Below are 24,778 nucleotides of genomic sequence, written 5' to 3'. Positions count from 1 at the left end.
AATAGGGTTTCAAAATACATGAAGGAAAAACTGACAAAATGAAAAGGAGAAATAGACAAATCCACTATTATAATTGGTGGTTTCAACATTCTTCTCTCAGTAATTGACAGGGCAAATAGACCAAACAATATAGAAATAAGAATATAGAGGGGCTTCCCTGGTGGCGCTAGTGGTTGAGAGTCCGCCTGCCGATGCAGGGGACACGGGTTTGTGCCCCGGTCCGGGAAGATCCCACATGCCACGGAGCGGCTGGGCCTGTGAGCCATGGCCGCTGAGCCTGTGCGTCCAGAGCCTGTGCTCCGCAATGGGAAAGGCCAACAGTGAGAGGCCCGCGTACCGCCAAAAAAAAAAGAATACAGAAAACTTAAACTATCAATAAACTTGACCTAATTAGATCATCTAACAACTGCAAAATACACATTCTTTTAAGTGTACCTGGAACATTTTCATCAAGATAGTCCATATACTGGGCAGTAAAACAAACCTCAATAAATGTTGAAAAGTTGAATTCATACAGAGTACGTTATTTGACCACACTAGAATTAAACTAGAAATCAATAACAATATGATATCTAGAAAATCTCCAAATACTTGGAAGTTAAACAACAACCTTCTAAATAACCCATCTGTTGAAGAAGAAATCACAAGAGAAATTAGAGTTATTAACAGAATGAAAATTAAAATACAATCTGTCTAAATTTGTGGGATGTACCTAGAGCAATGCTTAGAGGGGAAAATACAGCTTTAAATGCTCTCATCAGAGAAGAAAAAAGCTCCCAAGTCAATTATCTAAGATTCCACCAAAAGGAGCCAGAAAAAGAATAAATTAAATCCAAGTACACAGAAGGAAAGAAATAATAAAAGAGCAAAAATCAATGAAATAGAAAATTGATAAATAATAGGAAAAACACAATTGAACCAAAAGCTCGTTCTTTGAAAAGATCAACAAAATTGATAAACTTCTAGCTAGTCTGGTCAAAAAAAAGAAAACACACATTCTCAATACCAGGAATGAAAAAGGCATCACTATAAATCATACATATATAAAATTTTATATATATTTATATAATAAGGGAATATCAGGAACTTTATGAAACAACTTAGATTAAATGGATGTCCCTTAAAAAAACACCACAAATTATCGAAACTACATAAAAATACAGAAAACCTAGATAATTCTACATCTATTAAAGAAATTAAATTTATAATTTAAAATATTCCAAAAGAGAAAACTCTAGGTCCAGATGGCTTTACTGGTAAATTCTATCTAACACTGAATGACAAAAAACACCAATCCTGCATAAATTATTTCAGGAGATAGAAGAGAACACTTTACAATTCATTGTATGATGTTAGCTTTACTCTGATAGAAAAAACAAAGTCATTATAAGAAAGAAAAATTACAGATCTATATATCACTCATCAATAAAGATGTAAAAGTCCTCAACAAAATATCAGTAAATCAACTATAGCACTATATAAAATGTATATAATATGTCATGACCATGTGAGGTTTATTCCAAGAAGGCAAGGTTTACTCAACATTCAAAAATCTATTATTGGGTTTCGCTGGTGGCGCAGTGGTTGAGAGTCCGCCTGCTGATGTGGGGGACGTGGGTTTGTGGCCCGGTCCGGGAGGATCCCGCATGCCGCGGAGCGGCTGGGCCCGTGAGCCATGGCCGCTGAGCCTGCGCGTCCGGAGCCTGTGCTCCGCAGCGGGAGAGGCCGCAGCGGTGAGAGGCCCACGTACCGCAAAAAAAAAAAAAAAATCTATTATTGTAGTCTGTCACATTAACAGAATAAAGAAGAAAAACTACAACCATCTCAATAGATGCAGAAAAAGCATTTGACAAAATTCAACACTTATTCATTATAAAAAGTCTCAGCAAATTAGGAATAGAAGATAGGGTTAAACTGATAGCAGGCATCTACCAAAAAAAATAATTACCAATCACACTTAATGGCAAAAGACTGAATGACCTCCCCTAAGATCAGGAACAAGGCAAGGATATAACTCTCATCACTTTTATTAAATATGGCAGTAGAGCTCCTAACTAATGCAACAAGACGAGAAAAAGAAATAAGGGCATAGGGACTTCCCTGGTGGTCCAGTGGGTAAGATTCTGAGCTCCCACTGAAGGGGGCCCGGGTTTGATCCCTGGTCAGGGAACTAGATCCCACCTGCATGCCACAACTAAGAGCCCGCATGCAGCAACTAAGAGTCCACATACCACAACGAAGATCCCATGTGCCACAACTAAGACCTGACACAGCCTAAATAAATAAATAGATAAATAAATATTTTTTTAAAATATATTTTAGGGCTTCCCTGGTGGCGCAGCGGTTGAGAGTCCGCCTGCCGATGCAGGGGACACGGGTTCGCTCCCCGGTCCGGAAAAATCCCACATGTCGTGGAGTGGGTAGGCCCATGAGCCATGGCCGCTGAGCCTGCGCGTCCAGAGACTGTGCTCCGCAACGGGAGAGGCCACAACAGTGAGAGGCCCGCGTACCGCAAAAAAATATATATATATTTTTTTTTTTAAAAAAGAAATAAAGGCATAAAGATTGAAAAGTAAATAATAAAACTGTCTTTATGTGCAGATAGTCATGTATGTAGAAAATCCTAAGGCATCTACAAAAAACTACTAAGTCAATTTACCGAGTTTTCAGGATACAAGGTTAATATGCAAAAATCAACTGTATTTTTATATACTGCCAATTAACAACTGGAAAATGAAATTTTTAAAAATACCATTTTAATACCATTAAAAAAACCTAAGTCTAACAATACATATGCAAGATTTGCATACTGAAAACTACAAAACCCTGAGAGAAATTAAAGAAAACCTAAGTAAATGAGAGATATAGCATGTCCACGGTTTGAAAGATTCAATGTCTATAAGAAGTCAACTGATCCCAAATTGATCTATAAATGTAATGTACTATCAATCAAAATCCCATCAGGCTGTATTAGAAATTGACAAGCTGATTCTAAAATATATATGAAAATATAGAGAACCTAGATTCAGTAAAACAATTTTGAAAAAGAATGAAGCTGGAGAATTTATACTACCCAATTTCAAGACTTACTATATAACTACAGTTATGAAGACAATGTGGTACTGGTGTAAGTACTGACATATAGAGCAATGGCAGAACAGGCATTCTAGATATAGACCCACATATATATAAATTTTATCAAAGGTGACAACACAGTTCAATGGAACATTATAGTCTTTATAACAAATGGGGCTGAAACAACTGAATATCTGCAATGGAAAGAATGATCTATACACCATACATAAAAAGGTAAACTTGAAATGGACTACAGATCTGAATATAAACTAAAACTATAAAACTTCTAGAAGAAAACACAGGACAAAAGATTTGTAACCTTGAGGGAGACAAAGATTTTTGTGGACAGAAAAATACAATTCAGAAAAGGAAAAACAAAACAAAAAAAACCCAACTGAACATGAAAATTTAAAACTGCTCTTTTAAAAAAACACTTAGCCCCCGCTCACCGCAGCTAGAGAAAGCCTGTGTGCAGCAACGAAGACCCAACGCAGCTGAAAATAAATAAATAAAATTGGGCTTCCCTGGTGGTACAGTGGTTGAGGGCCCGCCTGCCGATGCAGGGGACGCGGATTCGTGCCCCGGTCCGGGAAGATCCCACATGCCGCGGAGCAGCTGGGCCCGTGAGCCATGGCCGCTGAGCCTGCGCGTCCGGAGCCTGTGCTCCGCAACGGGAGAGGCCACAACAGTGAGAGGCCCACATACCGTAAAAAATAAATAAATAAATAAATAAATAAAATTTATTTAAAAAAAAAACAGCATTAAAAGAATGAAAATCCTCAGATTGGGAGAAAATATATATAATGCTTTTATCTAACAAAAGACGTGTCCTGATTAAATAAAGAATTCTTACAACTAACTAATAAGAACACGTCCCAATTTTTTAAACAGGCAAAAGATATGAACATACACTTCACAAAAGAAGGAATACAAACAGCCAATAAGCACATGAAAAGATGCTCAAGATCATTAGTCATCAGCAAAACACAAATTAAAATCACAGTGAGATACCACTACACATTCACTAGAATAGGTAAACCTAAAAAGACTGACAAAACTTAGTGTTCGTGAGGAAATGGAGCAAACAGAATTCTCATAAACACTTTGGAAATAGTTTAGCAATTTCTTATAAAGTTAAATGTTCAGTTATCGCATGACCCAGCAACTGCACTCCCCAATATTTATCTCAGAGGAATTAAAATATATTTCTATAAGAAGACTTGTACATAAAAGTTCATAACATCTTCATTCATAATAGCCAAAAAGGAAAATAACCCAAATGTTCAACAGGTAAATAAACAATTGTGTTTATTCATACCATGGAACACTACTGGGCAATCAAAAGGTGCGAACTACTGAAACAACATGGATAAATCTCAAAAATCATTTTGCTGAAAGAAAGAAGCCAGACACAAAGGGTACATATTATTTGATTCCATTTATATGAAGTTTTAGAACAGTCAAAACTAACCTATAGTGATAGAAACCAGAACCCAAAACAGTGGTTGCCTAGGGTAGTGGCAGGGGATGGGAAAGGAGCAGATTGGGGTGGTGTATACATTTGTCAAAACTCATCAAACTGCATATAGTTTGATGTATTACAGACATATAGTTTGTAAACAGTACGTATTATAGTTTTTGTTATACGTAAATCAAACTGAACTTCAGTAAAGGTTTTTTTTTTTTTTTTTTAAAGGAACAGAACTGGGGGAAGGGACAGGTCAGTAATTTCATCAAGCACCTTTCTGTTTTATTTGATTCTAAAACCAAATACATGTAGTACCTTACCATTCTTTTTAATTTATTTGTGTCATCATAAATAGTGAATATAAGACTTACTCTTCTGGGACATATAGCATGATATATACACTTAAGACAGAACTGACTTAAATTTTCCAAATTAACATTGCTAATAAAAATACAAAGCAACAGTGGTGATCATTTTGTAATGTACAGAAATATCAAATTACTATGTTGTGCACCAAGAACTTACACAGTATTGTAAGCCAATTATACTTCAAAAACAAACAAACAAATGAACAAACTTATAGAAAAAAGAGATCAGATTTGTGGTTACCAGAGGCAGGAAGTAGAGGGAGGACGAACCGGACAAACGTGGTCAAAAGGTACAAATTTCCAGTTATAAGATAAATAAGTACCAGGGATGTAACATACAACATGATTAATATAATTAACAATGCTATATATGAAATATAATTAACAATGTTATATATGAAAGTTATTAAGAGAGTAAATCCTAAGAGTTCTCATCACAAGGAAAAAAATACTTTTTATTTTGTATCTATATGAGGTGATGGACATTCACTAAATTTACTGTGGTAATTGTTTCATGATGTATGTAAGTCAAATCATTATGCTGTACCCCTTAAACTTATACAGTGTTGTATGTCAATTACATCTCAATAAAACTGGAAGGAATAAAATACAAAACAACAGAATGGAATGGCTCAGAGCACATGTTCAAATCCTCACCTCATGCACAAATTATTTAACTTCTCTGGACTTCAATTACTTCATCTGTAAGATGGGGTTAATGATAAAAATCTACTTTACAGGATTACTGTAACTACTGACTATAATGAAGCATCTGGCACATTGGAAAAGATCAAAAGTATTCATTCCCTTCCCCTTTCTTTGTATTACCTAATTACTCAAGATACAAATGCTATTAGTTCTATTTACCACAATGGTTCCACGCAAAATCGCTTATTTTATGTTCGCTCTTGCCGAAAATGCACTATTTGTGTGTTAGTGCTTACCCTTTGGGGGTCTATGCCTTTTGAACTAAAATGATATTACCTGCTTTAGCTGATAAACAAACTTGACAAAGGTACTCTACACTCCATCACCACAAACACACACACACACAAGTTTTCCTTATCATTTATGAACAAAACCTAAGTAATACTTCACCTAACACTGGAAATATGTTTCCTAAATTTTGAATATAGCAAAAACTAACTCATCAATTTTTTTTTTTTTTTTTTTTGCGGTACGCGGGCTTCTCACTGTTGTGGCCTCTCCTGTCGCGGAGCACAGGCTCCGGACGCGCAGGCTCAGCAGCCATGGCTCACAGGCCCAGCCGCTCCACGGCACGTGGGATCTTCCCAGACTGGGGCACGAACCCATGTCCCCTGCATCGGTAGGCGGACTCTCAACCACTGCGCCACCAGGGAAGCCCCATCAAACTATTTGAAAAATACCAGTCACTTTCCTTGAAAGTGAAGAACAATTCCTAATTTGTCTTAAAGATGCAAGGTAGCAGCTATAAAGTAAACAAGGACTACAATTTGCAATCACTTCTCGGGGTTATTTCTAATTTATTAAAATATCACTCAACTCTGCCAACTGTTCTTCCCCATCCATCTCTGTCCCTTTCTTTTCCCTGCCTCACACGCAATTAGCAAACATTTATTGGGCACCTAAAACTTGCCAGCAGTCCTTCCGGTACTGGGGAGACTATGTCGAGCAAAAAACCAGACGTAATTTCAGGCCTCAAAAAATTTACAATCCAGTGGAGGGAGACAGAAAGTAACTGATATGAATCAAATAAACAACATATAAATGTAAGATCACATCTGTGATTATTAATAATAGGTAACATATAATGACCATTTATTATGCATCAGGCATGGACTGAGCACTTTAAATTAATAGCTCATTTAATCGTCCCACTAACCTTAGGCAATAGGTACTAGATATGATTAACCTCATTTGACAGAAGAGGAAAGGCAGAGTTTAATATCGTGAACAAACAGGAATTAGGGGCTGAAAATAAAGGGATTTAGCCTAGCAAGGGGAGTCAAGGAAGGCTTCTCTGAGGAAGTAACTGAGCAGAGACTTGAGGGTTACGTTAGTCAGCAAGGGGAGCATGAAGAACCACCCAGGCAGTAGGCACAGGTTAAAGAATGTTCAAAGCCCCTGTGGAAGGCAGGAGTATGAAATATACCCGGATTTAAATTAAAAAAGAAAGGCTGGAAAGGAGGAAAGAACTGGTGGGAATATGCTATGATGGGAATGGCAAGAGGAGAGTTATGCTGGGTAGAAGTGAGAAGGCCTGGCAGAAACAATGGTGCCAGTGTGGATGGAGAGAAGTAGATGCATTTAAGAGATATATGTGGAGGTAAAACACACCAGACTTGGGGAGGGACTGGACATCCAGGGTGACGGAATGTGTAGCAAGAATGATTCCACAATTTCTGGCTGTTATAACTTAATGAATAATGGTGCCATTCATCCAGACAGGGAACGGTAGAGGCCCAAATTTAGAAAGATAATGGATTTGCTTTGGGACATGTTGAATTTAAAGTGTTTTTGAGATATCAAGTACGCATCTGATAGAGGAGTAAAGGTGGCTCCGGACACAGAAATTTGTGAGCAATTGACATACAGATGGTAATTTGTCTCGTGAGAAGAGTCAACAAAAATTTACAGAGAGATCTCCAAATAAGACGGGGAAAGACAAGCCAAGCTGAGCCACAGAAACCGAAAGAAGAGGGTGTTACCAAAAAAAAGCGATGATCAGTAGTCAAACGCTGCTGAAAACTCGGGTAAATGTAACTCTCAAAAGTGTCTGTTGGATTTAACGACCTGGAGGCACTGCTGACTTTAGCTAGGGTTACTTCCATAGTGATCGGGGGAGTGACTGATTGGAGTCTGTTGAAGGATTAATGGGAGGCGAGAAAAAGAAAGAACTGAAAACTGACAACTCTAGGAAAGTTAGGCTGCGGATGGGGGAAGGGAAGGAGAAAGAGTGACTGCGGGAGAGAGATGGGCGAAAATCAACAGTTTATTTTGTTTCATTTCCTTAAGCAGGAAAAACATGAGCGTGTTTAAAAGACGATGGGAAAAATGCTTTGAGGAGTGATGATTCTAGGGAGTCACCCGGCGGTTCCTCCCCGGCCCCCGCTGTCTCCTCCTCCCGTGTTCTCTCCCCCTTCTCCACCCCGCACAGCCCCAAGGCCCACAGCCACCCCGGCCCGCGCCCGGCTCGCAGGCGTCTCCTCACCGCAATGGCCCCCTCGCTCAGGTGGCCCACCATGGTTCCGCCGCAAGAACTCCAGCGCTCCGACACCCCTGCAGCCCTGGCTCTACTCCAGGGAACCCGCGCGCTCCAAAGCGATTGGCCAGAGGACCTGCGTGCACCGCGACGACCTGCCGACGTGCGCAGGGCACGGGGGCGGGTTTAGGAGCCGAGCAGCCACCTCATTGGTCGAGGCACGGCGGGTGGCCCACGTGACTCACCGGAGCCCAGGTCCGGGGCCTAGTCGCTGGATTGCGGGGCCTGGGGGCGGGGCGCGGAACCGCGGAGCGCGCGAAGCGTGATGCGCGAAGCGTGACGCGGACGCAGCGAAGGTCGCAGAGTGAAGGAGTTCCGGCAGCTTTCTGAGCTGACTCTCGGAAACGTACCCAACTCGGCCTTTGGTGGGCAGACACTGATTGGTAGCCCAGAGGAGTGGTAGAGCTGTTGCCCTAGTAACTCTGCTACTAGTTGTAGTCAAAGCATTGACTTGCTTCCTTCAGCGCCCAGAGCTGAGCTCCCGCAGGTTCCAGACCCTGAGCTTGGCACAGTGGGGAATCTCTCAAGGTAAATAAGACCTGGTCCCTACCCTCAGAGGAGAGCACAGTCTGTCGAGGGAATTTCTGCTGTGAGGAGCACTAACTCAAGGTAGACATGGTTTGGGCCCCAGGAGAGACAAAGTGTGCTATCACAGGTGGAAAAATCAGGGAAGGCTTCCCAGAGGAGGTACCATTTGAACTGGGTCTTGAAGAATGTTGGGAAATTTGCCAGGTGGACTCCAAGTGAGGGTAGGGCCAATGAATAGTCTTTGTAAAACCTAGGGAGATGAGTAACCTCGCAAGCTGGGGATAGCTTTGAGTAGCTAGATAGTAGGGTACAGAGGAAGAAGTGAGACTTGAGCATTAGAAAGTAAGCCAAGAGTCAAATAATGAAGGGTTTGTACTGGGCTTCCCTAAATGCTAGGAGGAGCATTGATGAATTTAAGGTGGAGTACTGACATCTGTCTCAGTGGGGAAGATGGACTGAATTTGGAATGGGGAAGTAGGGGGGGGTCTGAGGGCATGGAGACTAGTTATGACACTCCAGAAAGAATGCCAGACAGGAAATGGTGTGGGCTTGAACTAAAGGAGTGACCTGGGGATTGAAAAGAAAATACTGAACTGGGTAAGAGTTCTGATTCATCATTGTATAAGCAGTACCTAGTATGATGCCTGGAACAACGTAAGCTTTCAATAAATATTTCTGAATGAAGGGATGTTGAGTGAATTGGGGTGAGAAACAATAGATGCTTCCTCAGCATGTAAACAAGTATAGGAAGAGACCACAAGAATTGATTTTGTTGCTTCATGCATGCTTGAATGAAATCTTGACTTTCTAGAATTGTGCATTTGTAGAAATCCGAATTCCTTATTTTCTGATTCATTTTTTAGATTTAAAGTAGCATGGATCTGCCCGTGGATGAGTGGAAATCATACGTACTTCAGAAGTGGTCTTTGCTCCCCAAGTCCATTCAGGTTACAATTTCTACAGCAGAGACTTTAAGCGATATCTTTCTTCACTCATCTTCGCTTCTTCAGTAAGTGAATGGAAGCTTTAACCAGGGAAATTTTGATGTGGAAAACGTTGTCTTTTGTGATTTGCTCTCAAATTACATCTTTTTTTAAAATATAAATTTATTTATTTATTTTCTTCGTTGGGTATTGCGTTGGGTCTTCGTTGCTGCACCCAGGCTTTCTTTAGTTGCGTCGAGTGGGGGTTACTCTTCCTTGCAGTGCGCGGGCTTCTCATTGCAGTGGCTTCTCCTGTTGTGGGGCACGGGCTCTAGGCGAGCAGGCTTCAGTAGTTGCAGCACACGGGCTCATTAGTTGTGGCACACGGGCCCTAGAGCGCAGGCTCAGTAGTTGTGGCACACAGGCTTAGTTGCTCCGTGGCACGTGGGATCTTCCGGACTAGGGCTCGAACCCATGTCCCCTGTGTTGGCATGTGGATTCTTAAGTACTATGCCACCAGGGAAGCCCATGAAATTATATCTCTTTTTGATGGAAGAGTTACATTTAGATTTTTATATTTTGGGGCATTCAACAGTTCTTGCTGTTTCCACAGTTCTTTCTAACCTACTATTATACAACAGGTAGGGATGCTATTTAGCTTTTTCGGTGTCAATATTATATTTCAGTAATCAGTGCCTTGCTGTCGTCACTAGGCTGTGCACCTTGCAGTATCCCAAAGGATATAGTGGACATTTACTAGCTGCACATAGAAATTCATACATGCTCATATTTGGAAAGAACCATAGAGGTCATACAGTCTAACCCCAGTAGTTTTCAAACACTCTTGACTATACTCTTCAATAAGAAATATATTTTACATCACAACCTAGCTCGTATACTAGTTTTTATATGGATATAAAAAACTGAAACAGGGGACTTCCCTGGTGGTCCGGTGGTTAAGACTCTGCTTCCACCGCGGGGTGCACGGCATCCATCCCTGGTTGGGGAACCAAGATCCTGCATGCTGCGGTGTGGCCAAAAAAATAAAAAATAAGTAAATAAAAAACTGAAGCAGGAGTTTCCCAAAGTTCGTTCAGTGAATTTTTATTGAACATCTATTTTGTGCCAGCCACTGTGCTAAGTGCTTAGTAAACAAAAAATACATCATTTAAAAAAAATAGACAAAGATCCTTACCTTTGAGGAGCTTAAGTCTAGCAAGGAGGGACAGACAATAAACACAAATAAGTTAAAATATATAGTATGTTAAAGATGAGAAATACAGTAGAAAAAAAGGAAAAATTGAACAGGGTAGGGGAAATAGGCAGTGCCAGGAGCGAGAGTACAGATTGTATTATTAAGTAGTATAATCAGATATGCCTCATTGAAAGAGTGAAAGTGGAGCAAAGTCTTGGAGATACAGGAGTTAACTAAGTAGGTATCTGAGAGAAGAGCATTCCAGGCAGAGATCCTAAGGTGGGAGCGTGTCTGGCATGTTTAAGCAACAGCAAGTTGGATGAACAGCTAGTGGTGGATGAACAGAGTAAGCCAGAGGGAGAGTGGTAGGAAATACCATGAGAGAGGTAATGGGACATGCATGGGAGTTGGGGAAGAGCAGGTGGCACAAATCGAGTTGACCTTTTCTTAGTGCCTTATCCTTTTACCCTGAGTAGGAAGTTATTGCAGGGTGTAGTAGGCAGAATTCTAAAGATGCTCCCCCTGCCCCCACGCCAGCATTCTGGTCCCCTGGTTACTCAATCCTGGTCCCCTGGTTACTCAATCTAACATTAACCTAAGCACTGCTGGGAAGGGATTTGGCTGATGTAATGAAAGTCCCAAGCCCCCTGACTTTGAGGTATAATTACTGGGTGGGTGTAACCCAATCAGACCAGACCTTTAAAAGCAGAGAGTTCTTCCCAGCTGGTAGCAGAAAGGGAAATCGGAGAGATTCAAAGCATGAGGTTTGAAGGCGATTTGGCTGACTTTGAAGATGGAGCTACATGACACATGACAAGGAATGCAGGAAGCTTCTAGAAACTGAGAGTGCTTCCTGGCTAACAGCCAGCAAGGAAATGGGGACCTCAGACCTATAATTGCAAGGAACTGGCTTCTGTCGGTTCTAAACTCAACATCCTGGATGAGTTTAGATATAGATTCTTTCCCAGATCCTCTCTATAAGAGGTCACCTTGATTTCAGCCTTGTGAGACCCTAAGCAGAGAGCCCAGGTAAGCCCACCTGGACTTCTGATCTACAGAACTGAGGATAATAAATGGGTATTGTTTTAACCTGCTGAATGTGTGGTAGTTGTTACACAACAATAGAAAACTAATTCACAAGGTTTTGAGATAAGAGTGGTACGATCTGATTATATTTTAAACAGATGTCAGCAAACAACAACCCACAGGGTAAATCCATCCCACTGCCTGTTTTTGTGTGGCCATCAGCTAAGAATGGTTTTTACAGATAAATATTTGTAGTCGATTTGATGATCGGGAACATTGGCTTTGAACTCCAGTTTAGCAAAATGGTATCCATTTTTTAAAAAATGTTTTCATTCTTCTCATGAGTAGACCTGTGTTACAAAAAAATTGTACTCAATTATTATACCTTGAATTTTGTCAGTAAATGATTTTTACAAGCGTGTTTTTTCTTTTGTTATATAAGCACCTGTGTAATAGCCTCGATTTTACCTCTTGGCCCAAGCAGGCTAAATATTTACTCTCTGGTTTTCTAGAGAAAGTTTGCTGATCCTTGTGTTTTTTTGTTTTTTTGTGGTACGTGGGCCTCTCACTGTTGTGGCCTCTCCCGTTGCGGAGCACAGGCTCCAGACGCGCAGGCTCAGTGGCCATGGCTCAGGGCCCAGCCGCTCCACGACATGTGGGATCTTCCCAGACCGGGGCACGAACCTGTGTCCCCTGCATCGGCAGGCAGACTCTCAACCACTGCGCCACCAGGGAAGCCCCCCGATCCGTGTTTTAAAGGATTGCTCTGACCACTGTGTTGAGTGTAGCAGGAGTTAGAGTGGAAATAAAGAGAATTGTTGGAAGGCTGTTGCTTTAATCCAGGTGAGAGAGGAGGTGATGGTAATTTGGGCCAGGGTGGTTGTAGTGGGGATGATGAGAAGTGGTTGGATTCTGATGGTGTACTTAATAGCATTTCCTGACAGATGGGATATGGTATGTTAGAGAATGAGAGAAGTAAAAAGTGACTCCTGGGATGTAGACCTACAGGGCCAAAGGTAGGTGGATAAAATTACCATCACCTGGGAAAGCTGCAGGTGGAGGTGTCTTGGGAAGGAAGTTTAGGGGTTCATATTTCAGTTGGAAATGTCTAGTAGACATTCAAGTGGAGATGTCTTAATGAGCATGGAGTTTATGAGGCTTGGGCTAGAGATACAAATTTGGGAATTACATGGCATTTTGAGCCATGAGACTGGAAAATTTCACCAAGGAAGAAAGTGTAGATGCTTACTGCACGTGATACACTTCTTGATATTTTCCCTTCTATTGATCTCATTTTTAAAGTACTAATCAGGACCCTCTAAACTGATTTCGTGACCTACTGAGTCATGACCTGCAGTTTGAAAAATAATGTTAAAACTCTATGGGATTTGTGGATTCCCTTTAAAAAATTTCCAAAAATGATGGAGAACTGCTGATGAAAACTCTGATTGATAGAATTTTCCCAAGATAAATTGATATAGCTTACTAACAGCAAAAAGGAGTATCAGTAAGAATCCAAATTTGAAGTTTTGGAGCACTGAAAGGAATATAAATCAAAGAAGAGGATTTGTCTGATTGTTTAATGTTGGAGTTCCTCAAGACTCCAGCCTAGGCTCTCTTTCCTAGTCACTCTCTATTCTCAACCAGTTCAGCCTCATTCACACCCATGACATCAATTACCTCCTATATGCCAATTACCCTTAAAATTATATCTCCAGCCCTCATTTCTTCTCTGAGACACAAATGTCTAAATCCAGATGACTACTTAAAGCCTCAAAGATACTTAAAATTCAACAAATCCAAAACCAAACTCACAGTCTTGTCTTCGAAATTAGGTTACCTTCCAGTGGTGTCTGTCTTAATGAACTGCACTGCCTTATTTCAGTTCCTAAAACTAGAAACCTGTGAACCATTTAATATATATATATATATATATATATGTATGTATATATATGTATATTATTTATTTATTTATTTATGGTTGCGTTGGGTCTTCATTGCGTGCAGGCTTTCTCTAGTTACAGCAAGTGGGGGCTACTCCTCATTGCGGTGCATGGGTTTCTTATTGAGGTGGCTCCTCTTGTTGCAGAACATGGGCTCTAGGTGCATGGGCATCAGTAGTTGTGGCTCGCGGGCTCTAGAGCGCAGGCTCAGTAGTTGTGGCACACAGGCTTAGTTGCTCCGCGGCATGTGGGATCTTCCCGGACCAGGGCTCGAACTCATGTCCCCTGCACTGGCAGGCAGATTCTTAACCGCTGCGTCACCAGGGAAGTCCCCCATTTTATATTTTAAAATAACTCATGATCGTTCCCCCTTTTTACTTCAGATCGTCATGATCCCTTAGTGAATTACACCACCATCCATCCAGTTGCTACCCAGAAACCTAGGAGTCATGCCTGATTTTTCCTTCTTCCTTATACTCTGTATTAAATCCATTGCCAAATTTTGTCCATTGTAGGACTGTTAATGCTGAATTTCTTTCAGATTTAGCAGATGGGACTTCTGCTTCTGGATAGGATATAATAGGTCACAACAGGCAGTACTTTTGAAACTAAGAAATACTGATACGACAATAATCATTTTTAAAGACACCAGAGAGCAACAAGGACCAGATGGACTAAAATTTCAGAGAGGGAAGACTCCTTCCTAGGCGTTCGCTAGCCATGGTCTTTCCTGGGGGTGATTGAAGGCTGAGGATCAGGCTGGCCCCAAGCACAGGGACTGTCCTGGGGGAAACTGAAACCAGCAGACCTTTTGGCGGTCATTTGGGGCTGATATAATGGATTGGAAACTACAAGATGGCCAAACTCAAGGCCCAAATTTAAAGTCCGTTTGCCTCATGGGACATTTACTGAGTTCTCAGGAAGTGCAGGAGGCCTACCAAAAAGGCAGAATAAAATCTCCCGCAATCTTGCAACGCTGAGGAGCAAAATCCCACTGGTGGAAAGGGGCCTGCAACAAACACACATACAATCTTCCTATCAAGACATTTGCTGGATTTTGAACCTCTGGTATGATAAGTTAAAAATCCTAGCTCAAAACATCCTGAGACCAAAACTTTCAGGCATGAGAAGACAGAGACCTCCAGTCTCTCAACCAAAAGCTCAGGAGGTCCACACCCAAGAATAGGAAGAAACCAGAGGTGTACTGAGTTTTAATAAAACTGTAGACCAATGCTGATCAAATTCAGCTCTTGATAAAGGTAGGCCAGCCCCTCATCCTATCTGCCTAGCATGGGAAAGGGGGCACTTTCATGGTGGAAGATGTCGTCTTGCTTCATTATGTCTTCCATACATAATGTATCAGGAACACAAAATTACGAAACTGCGGAGGGACATTAAAATGACCCATAATGAAGAGAAAAAATGAACTTTAGAAATAGATTGACTGATGTTTACATACAGGAGTTTGTAGACCAGGTCTTTTAAATAACTGTGATTAACATGTTGAAGAAACTAGAGGAAAAGGTGGACAAGGTGGATGAAAAGATAGATTCTAACAGAGAATTGGAATCTATAAAAAATAATAAATTTCAGTACCTAAAGTAGTCAAAAATCATAGACACAGCCAGGGGCTGAGGGTCGGGGGGAATGGAAGGTTATTGTTTAATGAGTATGGAGTTTCAGTTTTACAAGATGAAAAGAGTTATGGAAATAGATGTTGATGATGGTTGTATAGCATTATGGATGTATATAATACCACTGAACTATATATTTTAAGATGGTTGAGATGGGGGCTTCCCTGGTGACACAGTGGTTGAGAGTCCACCTGCCGATGCAGGGGACACGGGTTCGTGCCCCGGTCGGGGAAGATCCCACATGCCGCGGAGCGGCTGGGCCTATGAGCCATGGCCGCTGAGCCTGCGCGTCCAGAGCCTGTGCTCCGCAAAGGGAGAGGCCACAACAGTGAGAGGCCCGCGTACAGCAAAAAAAAAAAAAAGGTTGAGATGGTAAATTTTATGTTATATGTATTTTACCTCAATAAAAACAGTTTTTTAATGCTAGAAGGCAAAAAAAAAATTAAATGGACTTTCTGGAACTCAAACATACTGTAACTGAAACCAACTTAATTCTTAAGCTTGACAGAAAATTGGATGCAGTGGAACACTGGATTAGGAAGCTGGCTTACAGGTTAATGAAAAACAAAATGAAGCATAGGAAGAAAAGAAGAATGGAAAAAATGGCACAGCATATAAGAGATATGTAGGACACAATCAGATAGTCTAACATACTTGTAATTGAGGTCTCAGGAAAGAAGAGAGTCATTCAGAAGCAATATTCCAAAAAGATGACTGCAGATTTTCTAAAACTGATAAAAGACATCAACCCACAGATTCCAGAAGCTCAGCAAATCCTAAACAGTGTAAACATAAATAAAATCACACCTTGGGACATCAGACTCAAACTGCTAAAACTAAAGATAAAAAAAGAATAAATCTGAAAAGTAACCAAAGAAAAATCATACATATACATATATTTATATATGTATAATCACATCAAGTTAGTCTCCCCCATTTTCCCATGTGGCAGGCAGAAAAATATACCCCAAAGATGTCCATGTCATAATCCCCAGATTTGTGAATATGTTAGGTAACATGATAAAGGGAAGTTAAGGTTGCAGATGGAATTAAGGTTGCTAAAAATCCAATTTAAAGGGCTTCTCTGATGGTGCAGTGGTTAAAAATCCGCCTGCCAATGCAGGAGACATGGGTTCGATCCCTAGTCCGGGAAGATCCCACATGCCACGGAGCAACTAAGCCTGTGTGCCACAACTACTGAGCCTGTGCTCTAGAGCCCGTGAGCCACAACTACTGAGCCCACGTGCTGCAACTACTGAAGCCCACGTGCCTAGAGCCTGTGCTCTGCAGCCAGAGAAACCACCGCAATGAGAAGACTGCGCACCGCAACAAAGAGTAGCCCCCACTTGCCACAACTAGAGAAAGCCTGCACACAGCAACGAAGACCCAACTCAGCCAAAATAAACAAATTAGTTTTTTTTTCCCGCAAGAGGGAAGAGATATGGGAACATATGTATATGTATAACTGATTCACTTCGTTATAAAGCAGAAACTAACACACCATTGTAAAGCAATTATACTCCAATAAAGCTGTAAAAAAAAAAAAAGTAGAAAAAAGGAAGCAGAAAAGAAGGGTGAGAGGGAGATGTGACTGTGGAAGAATGGTCAGAGATGCACCATTGCTGGCTTTGAAGACAGAGAAAGGGAGCCACAAGCCAAGGAATGTAGGCAGCCTTTAGAAACTGGAAAAGGCAAGGAAACATATTCTCCCCAAGAGCTCCAGAAAACAATTCATCCCTACCAACACCTTGATTTTAGCCCGTTGAAACCTGTGCCAGACTTCTGCCCTTCAGAAGTGTAAGATAATAAATTTTTGTTTCTTTTAAGCCACTAAATTTTATTTTATTTTTTTGGCCGTGCCGCATGGCCTGTGGGATCTTAGTTCCCAACCAGGGATCGAACCCAGGCCCTTAAGCCACTAATTTTGTGGAAATTCTTTACAGCAGCAAAAAAATTAATATACTCCCTTTACTTCCCTAACCCAAATTACTATTGGTAGCCAGACCATTACAATTGCTTCTTGACTGGTTTCCTATATTCATCCTTGCCTCCCTCCAGACTGTTTCCTACATCACAGCATGAATCATTTTTCAAAACACAAATCAGATTATATTGCTCTCACTTAAAACCAGTTTCTTTTGCTCTTGCAGTAAAGACAAAAATTCTCAACGCAGCCAGTAAGACATTGCAGTCTGGGCTTCCCTGGTGGCGCAGTGGTTGAGAGTCCGCCTGCCGATGCAGGGGACACAGGTTCGTGCCCCGGTCCGGGAAGATCCCACGTGCCGCGGAGCAGCTAGGCCCGTGAGCCATGGCCGCTGAGCCTGCGCGTCCGGAGCCTGTGCTCCGCAACGGGAGAGGCCACAGCAGTGAGAGGCCCGCGTACTGCAAAAAAAAAAAAAGACATTGCAGTCTGACCACTGCCTATCTCTCTGGCTTCCTCCCTCACCACACTCTCCTTTCAGACATATGGGCCTTCTTTTAGTTCTCGATGTGCACTATGCTGCTTCTTGTCACATGGTCTTTTCTTAGGGTATTTCGTTTGCCTGAAATGCGTTTCCTATGCACTCCACCATGCCCTTACTAATTTCTCATCCTTCAGGATCAGCCACGTCTTCCTTAGGAAAGCCTTCCCTGAGTCCCTGCTGGGTCATCTTCATTTTTTATGCATTTACAGCACTGCATACCTTTCCTTTTTATATTTGTGTAATCATTTGATTAATATCTATCTTTACTACTAGACTATAAACTCCATGAAGGCAAGAACCATGTCTGTATTTGTTTGTCTTCTGCAGACAAGAGTAACGTAGTATCAAAAAAACAGGTACTCAATAAATATTGATTGAGAGATAGTTTGGTAAAGCTTTTAGTTCAGTGGCTGGCACATATTAATACTCAGCATGACACATGAATGAGAGCCTTATATATACACATAAACACATAACCTTTCAAGTTCAAGGTTTTCATATTTATCTTTGTGCCAGCAGCTATTACCGTGTCTGGCACATAGAGGCACTCCGATTTTGGTTGAATGAAATAATTCAACCTTGAGCCTTGCCAGTTCAGGTACTAGGTACAATTAGGGTTATACTTTTTTTTTCTTTGGCTTGTTGTTTTTCTTTTTTATTAATGTTAGTAAGATACAAGTACATTCTCATCGCAAAAGATTGATACAATATTTAATAAAGTAAAACATGAAATTTCCCCCTTAGCCTTCTCATTCTCTTTCAGAGATTACCACAAGTTATTAGAACTTTCTATTTCTTTTTTATGTATTCTCGTACATTTGTACATAAATGTGTGCATATCTTTTTCTCCTCTATTAGATTATATTATGTGCTTTGTTCTTTGAGGGTTTTTGCAACATCACACCTTAATCTTTTTAGCAACCAAATGAGATTGCTAGTATATTATTGCCACAACTTACTTATTTGTTTCCCTATTGATGGGCAGTTATGTTCTTTCCAGGTGGTTGTTTTTGTTTTTTTACTGTTACAAACAATGCTGCAATGAACAACTTTTATATATGTTGTACATATGTTTAGAATTTAAGATAGATTCTTAGAAGATTTGTTGCATCAGTGGCTATGAGCAATTTAAATTTAATAAATACTTCCAAATTGTCTTCCAAGAAGGCTTTACCCACTTACCATGAACATATCCTCACCAACATTAGAAAACAAGTCTTTTTTTATTTTTCGCCGCACTGCACCACATGAGGGATCTTAGTTCCCCCACCAGGGGTCGAACCTGTGCCCCCTACGGTAGAAGCACAGAGTCTTTTTTAAAATAAATATATATATATATTTATTTATTTTGGCTGCACTGGGTCTTCATTGCTGCGCACGGGCTTTCTCTAGTTGCAGTGAGCGGGGTATACTCTTCGTTGTGGTGCACGGGCTTCTAATTGCGGTGGCTTCTCTTGTTGTGGAGCACGGGTTCTAGGCGTGCAGGCTTCAGTAGTTGTGGCACACGAGCTCAGTAGTTGTGGCTCACGGGCTCTAGAGCACAGGCTCAGTAGTTGTGGCGCATGGGTTTAGTTGCTCCGTGGCATGTGAGATCTTCCCAGACCAGGGCTCGAACCCGTGTCTCCTGCATTGGCAGGCGGATTCTTAACCAGTGCGCCACCAGGGAAGTCCCATGAAGCATGGCGTCTTAGCCACTGGACTGCCAGTGGGACAGGGAAGTCCCAGAAGGCAACAGTCTTTAATTTTGGCAACCTTAAGGACAAAATAATCTTGTTTTAATTTGCATTCTGATTACTAGTGAAGTAATGCACCATTTCTGATGTTACTCATTAATATTTGTTCTGTGAGTTTTTGTTTGTGTCCTTTGCCCATTTCTCTAGCAGGTTGTCTATCTTTCTCTTAATAATTTTTAAGGGGTCTTCATGAATCTGACTATATATTTCTTTGCTATTATATATGCTACTAATTTTTCTCCTAGTCTATTATTTATCTATTTTTATTTTACTTATTGTGTCTCATTATATATAAATTGCATGCATGTATTTTAACTTTTTTACAGCCGTTTCTGTCTTTTTCTTTTATGGTTTCTGGGTTATGTATGTTAGGATAGTCTACTCTTCCCCAAGATTATAAAAACATTCTTTATTTTCTTCTAACTTTTTTTGGTAGTTTTGTCTTTTAGTTTTAGCTCTCTAATCCATCTGGAATTTATTTTTGTGTGTGATGTGAGGGAATATTCTAAGTTTTATTCCAGATAGTTTTCCCACGTCATTTATTGAATAGTCCATCCTTTCCTCAGTGCTTCAAAATGCCACATTTATTAAATTCCCACTTATCTATAAATGAGTTTCTAGACTCTACGTCTGTGCCAAAACCAAAGAGTTTTAATTACTGTGACTTTATAGTATCATACGAGAATTTTTTCAGTTTCAAGTGACAGAAACCCAGCTCAAATTAGGAAATCTATAGGCTAGGGAAACTAGGATGTGCAAAGGCAGATCTATTTTTAAGCTGAGTTGTATCCAGGAGCTCAGAAGATGTCATCAGACTCTATCTCTTCATCTGTCAGACAGACTCTCTCCACCTGGTGGGCAGTATAACCATTGGTAACCTTGAGCACATGCTGATAATAGCTTAATAACCAAAAGAGGTCATCTTTCCTAAGAGTTTTGGCAAAAAAGGTCTGGGTTGGACTCTGACCAACCTAACTTTGATGGCATGCACACCCCTTCAACCAAAGATGTAGGCTCCTCTGATTGGCCAGGCCTGTAACACATGCCCAACGGTCTTGCAAAATTGGGGTCAATCCTACTTCAACCACAAGGAATGGTTTCCCCCCTGAGATTTTGTTACCAGACGTGGTGAGAAGGAGCAGTTGAAAGCAGGGAAGTCTGGTACAAATGTGGCTTTGCTATCTGTTAAGCCAAGTTCCCACACACATATACACAGTCGTTATTCTTTTTCAAGAATATCTTGGCTATTTTGTGTACATTTCCCCCATGTGAACTTCGGAATTGACTGTCAAGTTCAATAAAAAGTGCTGTTGGGTTTTTGATTGGGAATTTATAGATTCATTTAGGGAGACTTGACACCTTTACAATATTAAATTTCCTCATTCACGTAAAGGGTATGTCTTGCCACTTGTTTAGGGCTTCTTTTATGTCCTTAAATAAAGTTTTATCATTTTCTTTATATAGGTCTTGCACATTTCCTCTTAGATTTATTCTGCTTCTTACAAGGTTTTTTTTGTTCTTGTGAATAAGACTTTTTCCCCCAATTACATTCTCTGACTGATGATTGGTGGTATAGATATAAGCTAGGAATCATCTTATAATAGGCCACCTCACTGTACGTTCACATTATTTCATCATTTTTTATGCCAATCCACTTAGAATTTTTAGTAAGTATATCTGCAAACAGCAATCCTCCTTTCAAATATTTGTACCTCTTCTTTTACTTTTTAATGATAGCATTATTTAGACCTCTGGTGCAATGTTGAATAGTAGCAGGCATTTAGGACATTGCTATAGGTTTATAGTATATACCCTTTATCAGTTTAAGGAAGTTGCGCTATATTGTATCATAAATAAGTGTTGAATTTTATCAGTCCTTTTTTTTGATATATTTTGGGAGGAATGATCATTTTCTTACTCCACTTTAATGTGTTAAGGCAGAATTGACATCAGTAGATTTACTGAAGTTGAACTGTTTTGGAGAACAACTCTGGTTATCATCTAACATTTTTTTTAACACAGGGGTAGATTCAATTTGCTGAGGTTATTTTTAGGATTTTTATATCTATGTTCTTAAATGGTATTAGACTATATATTTTTGTGTGTGTGTGCTCTATTCATCAACTCTTGGTATCAGGGTTATGATAGCCTCATAGTATGAATTGGAGAGCTTCCCATATTTCTCTATGCTCTGAAATAATTTATATAATGTAGGGATTATTTGATTCTTTAAAGCTGGTAGAAAAATCCTGTAAAACTATGTAGACCTGGTACCTTATTTATTTATGTATTTTTGTGGTACGCGGGCCTCTCACTGCTGTGGCCTCTCCCGTTGCGGAGCACAGGCTCCGGACGCGCAGGCTCAGCGGCCACGGCTCACGGGCCCAGCCGCTCCGCAGCATGTGCGATCCTCCTGGACCGGGGCACGAACCTGCGTCCCCTGAATCGGCAGGAGGACTCTCAACCACTGCGCCACCAGGGAAGCCCCCCTTATTTTTTTTAATATTTATTTATATATTATTTATTTATTTAGGCTGCACCAGGTCTTAGTTGTGGCACGCGAACTCTTAGTTCCATCATGCATGCAGGATCTAGTTCCCTGACCAGGGATCGAACCCGGGCCCCCCTGCATTGGGAGCACAGCGTCTTACCCACTGGACCACCAGGGAAGTCCCTAGACCTGGTACCTTATTACATGGAAATATTTTCCTTTTTTAGTTTATTTTTTATCAGGATAATATACATATAGTATAAGAAGTCAAATAGTACTTCAAAACTTATAAAGAAAAACAGCAACTCTCGCTTACTCTTCCCCATTTCTATTCTGCAAAGACTGATATTTAAAATCATTCTGTTTCTTCCAGCATTTAATTTCGTATTACTAAACAGTATGCTAATATTGCTATATTTGAATTTTTAGTTTTAGATGCCAAATCTAGCTCTCTTACCCCCAACTCACATGTATATACTTTGTTTTTCCCTCATTGTATCATCATAACTATGTTATAATTTATAATATATAACCAGTAGAATATGATACTGGTTAAACCAGTTTTCAACGTGTATATCATTATGTCTATGTAAATATCATATGAACCACAAAGTATACTTTGAATTACATTTCCTTTCTTGTACAACTCTTATTTTCCCTGAAGTTAATAATTGCCTCTATTTTTATTTGTTCTGTGTATCTCTCACTACTTCATCCCCAAACTTCTCTACTTAACAAGTTAGTTCCAAAGAGCTGTTTGTAAAACTATTCAATCATAATCTAAAATGACCAAAAAAGATTTAAATTTCTAATCTCCATATGTTTGCCCAGTAAATGAAAGTATGAATTGGGCCTTTAAAGCTTAAAGCCAGGCATACACTCTTCTTTCTTGCCATTTACAGTCTCTGAGAAATGTTTTCCCAAATTAGATGCGTTTTGTCAATATCAAAGACCTTTTGAGACACGTGGACCTCTCCCATTGATAATCTACAGTGTCCTAGGGAATCCTTAACAGACTCACTATGGGCACTCACTGCCTTCCTATTTGTTTTGATTTTACACTGATTCAAATGGAATACTTTGTTTTGCCAGAAATCAAGGAAATGCTCAAAGACTAACGGATTTAAGTAAAAAGAGAACATAGGGGCTTCCCTGGTGGCGCAGTGATTGAGAGTCCGCCTGCTGATGCAGGGGACGCGGGTTCATGCCCCGGTCCGGGAAGATCCCACGTGCCGTGGAGCGGCTGGGCCCGTGAGCCATGGCTGCTGAGCCTGCGCTTCCGGAGCCTGTGCTCCACAACGGGAGAGGCCACAACAGTGAGAGGCCCGCGTACCGCAAAAAAAAAAAAAGAGAACATAGGAGCCAGTCTGAAGAGGTTTCCATTGGCCAAATTTAGGACAATCTGAGCATCAAAAAGTATAATGATGATAATGGTTTATAAGAATGAATTTTTTTGGGACTTCCCTGGTGGTGCAGTGGTTAAGACTCCATGCTCCCAATGCAGGGGGCCCGGGTTCAAACCCTGGTCAGGGAACTAGATCCCACATGCATGCTGCAACTAAGAGTTTGCATGCCACAACTAAAGGAGCCGGTGAGCCGCAACTAAGGAGCCCTCAAGCTTCAACTAAGGAGCTTGTCTACCGCAACTAAGACCCAGCACAACCAAATAAATAATAAATAAAATTTAAAAAAAAAAAAAAAAAAAAAGAATGAATTTTTTTAAGTCCATGGTGATACTCAAAAAATACATAAATAAGTAAAAGAAGAAAAGGGGGAAACATTTGTCTTTACAGAAGAATGCTAATTAATAAGTTTAGAAATAATGATAGAATTAGAAAATCACCATTTTGTAACTCCCAGTGTAATAAGGGATTCTGGCAATAATCGTCAATGGATGCTCAAAACATTAGAAGAAAGATCACTGGGAAACAGGTTATTCACATGGTCTCAAAGTATGGCCCCATAGATTACTTATTAATGTTACTTATTACAAGGGGAAAGTTATCTTTATATTAGAGAAATCCAGCAGTCACCACTTTAACCAGGTGACCAACCAACATCACCAGTAGTGATGGGACTGCCTGACGTGTGTCTCCTGGTTTGAAGCAAGAAGTATACAGATTTAACAATGGACTAATATTCTTGACAAAAATTGTTTGACCTGAATCTAATCGTGAGGAAACAATGAGACAAAACCAGAATGTGTAACGTTTTCCTGGACTTGAGTCTTCAAAAAAACTTAATCATGAAAAACAAAAAAAAATTATGGGACTGTCTCAAAAGAAACTAATGAGAAATAACTAAATGCAGTACGTTAGAACCTTGATCTGACATCAGGTTGGGGTAAGAAAAAGAAAGAAAAGACATTTTAGAAATAATGGAGAAATTTTAAATGATATTTGAATTAGTGTTATTTTTTAAAATTTAATTAAATTTATTTATTTGGTTGCATCAGGTCTTCGTTGCTGCATGTGGGCTTTCTCTAGTTGCATCAAGCAGGGGCTACTCTTTGTTGCAGTGCTCGGGCTTCTCACTGCATTGATTTCTCTTGTTACGGAGCTCGGGCTTTAGGCGCGTGGGCTCCAGTAGTTTTGGCACGTGGGCTCAGTAGTTGTGGCTCGCAGGCTCTAGAGCTCAGGCTCAGTAGCTGTGGTGCACAGGCTTAGTTGCTCCGCTGTGTGTGGG

The 24,778-nt window shown here is 40.5% G+C and overlaps 2 protein-coding genes across 2 annotated transcripts in view; one reads left to right on the top strand and one right to left on the bottom strand.

The window, feature by feature from the left end:
- The window catches only part of RPA1 (replication protein A1), a 51,885-nt gene extending 43,633 nt beyond the window's left edge, over positions 1-8,252 (bottom strand). Inside the window, exon 1 of the mRNA XM_024737287.1 lies at positions 8,105-8,252. Coding sequence (XP_024593055.1) covers positions 8,105-8,137 — 33 coding nt within the window. The 5' untranslated portion in view covers positions 8,138-8,252. The remainder of the gene's footprint in view (positions 1-8,104) is intronic.
- Positions 8,253-8,419: 167 nt separating this feature from the next.
- The window catches only part of SMYD4 (SET and MYND domain containing 4), a 43,433-nt gene continuing 27,074 nt past the window's right edge, over positions 8,420-24,778 (top strand). Inside the window, exons 1-2 of the mRNA XM_024735634.1 lie at positions 8,420-8,683; positions 9,547-9,692. Coding sequence (XP_024591402.1) covers positions 9,559-9,692 — 134 coding nt within the window. The 5' untranslated portion in view covers positions 8,420-8,683; positions 9,547-9,558. The remainder of the gene's footprint in view (positions 8,684-9,546; positions 9,693-24,778) is intronic.

Source organism: Neophocaena asiaeorientalis, unplaced genomic scaffold (genome assembly GCF_003031525.2).
Source record: "Neophocaena asiaeorientalis asiaeorientalis breed wild unplaced genomic scaffold, Neophocaena_asiaeorientalis_V1.1 scaffold129, whole genome shotgun sequence".
NCBI classification, from domain to species: Eukaryota; Metazoa; Chordata; class Mammalia; order Artiodactyla; family Phocoenidae; genus Neophocaena; species Neophocaena asiaeorientalis.
Note: the sequence above shows the minus strand (reverse complement) of the source record. Positions and strands in the feature narration are given on the sequence as shown.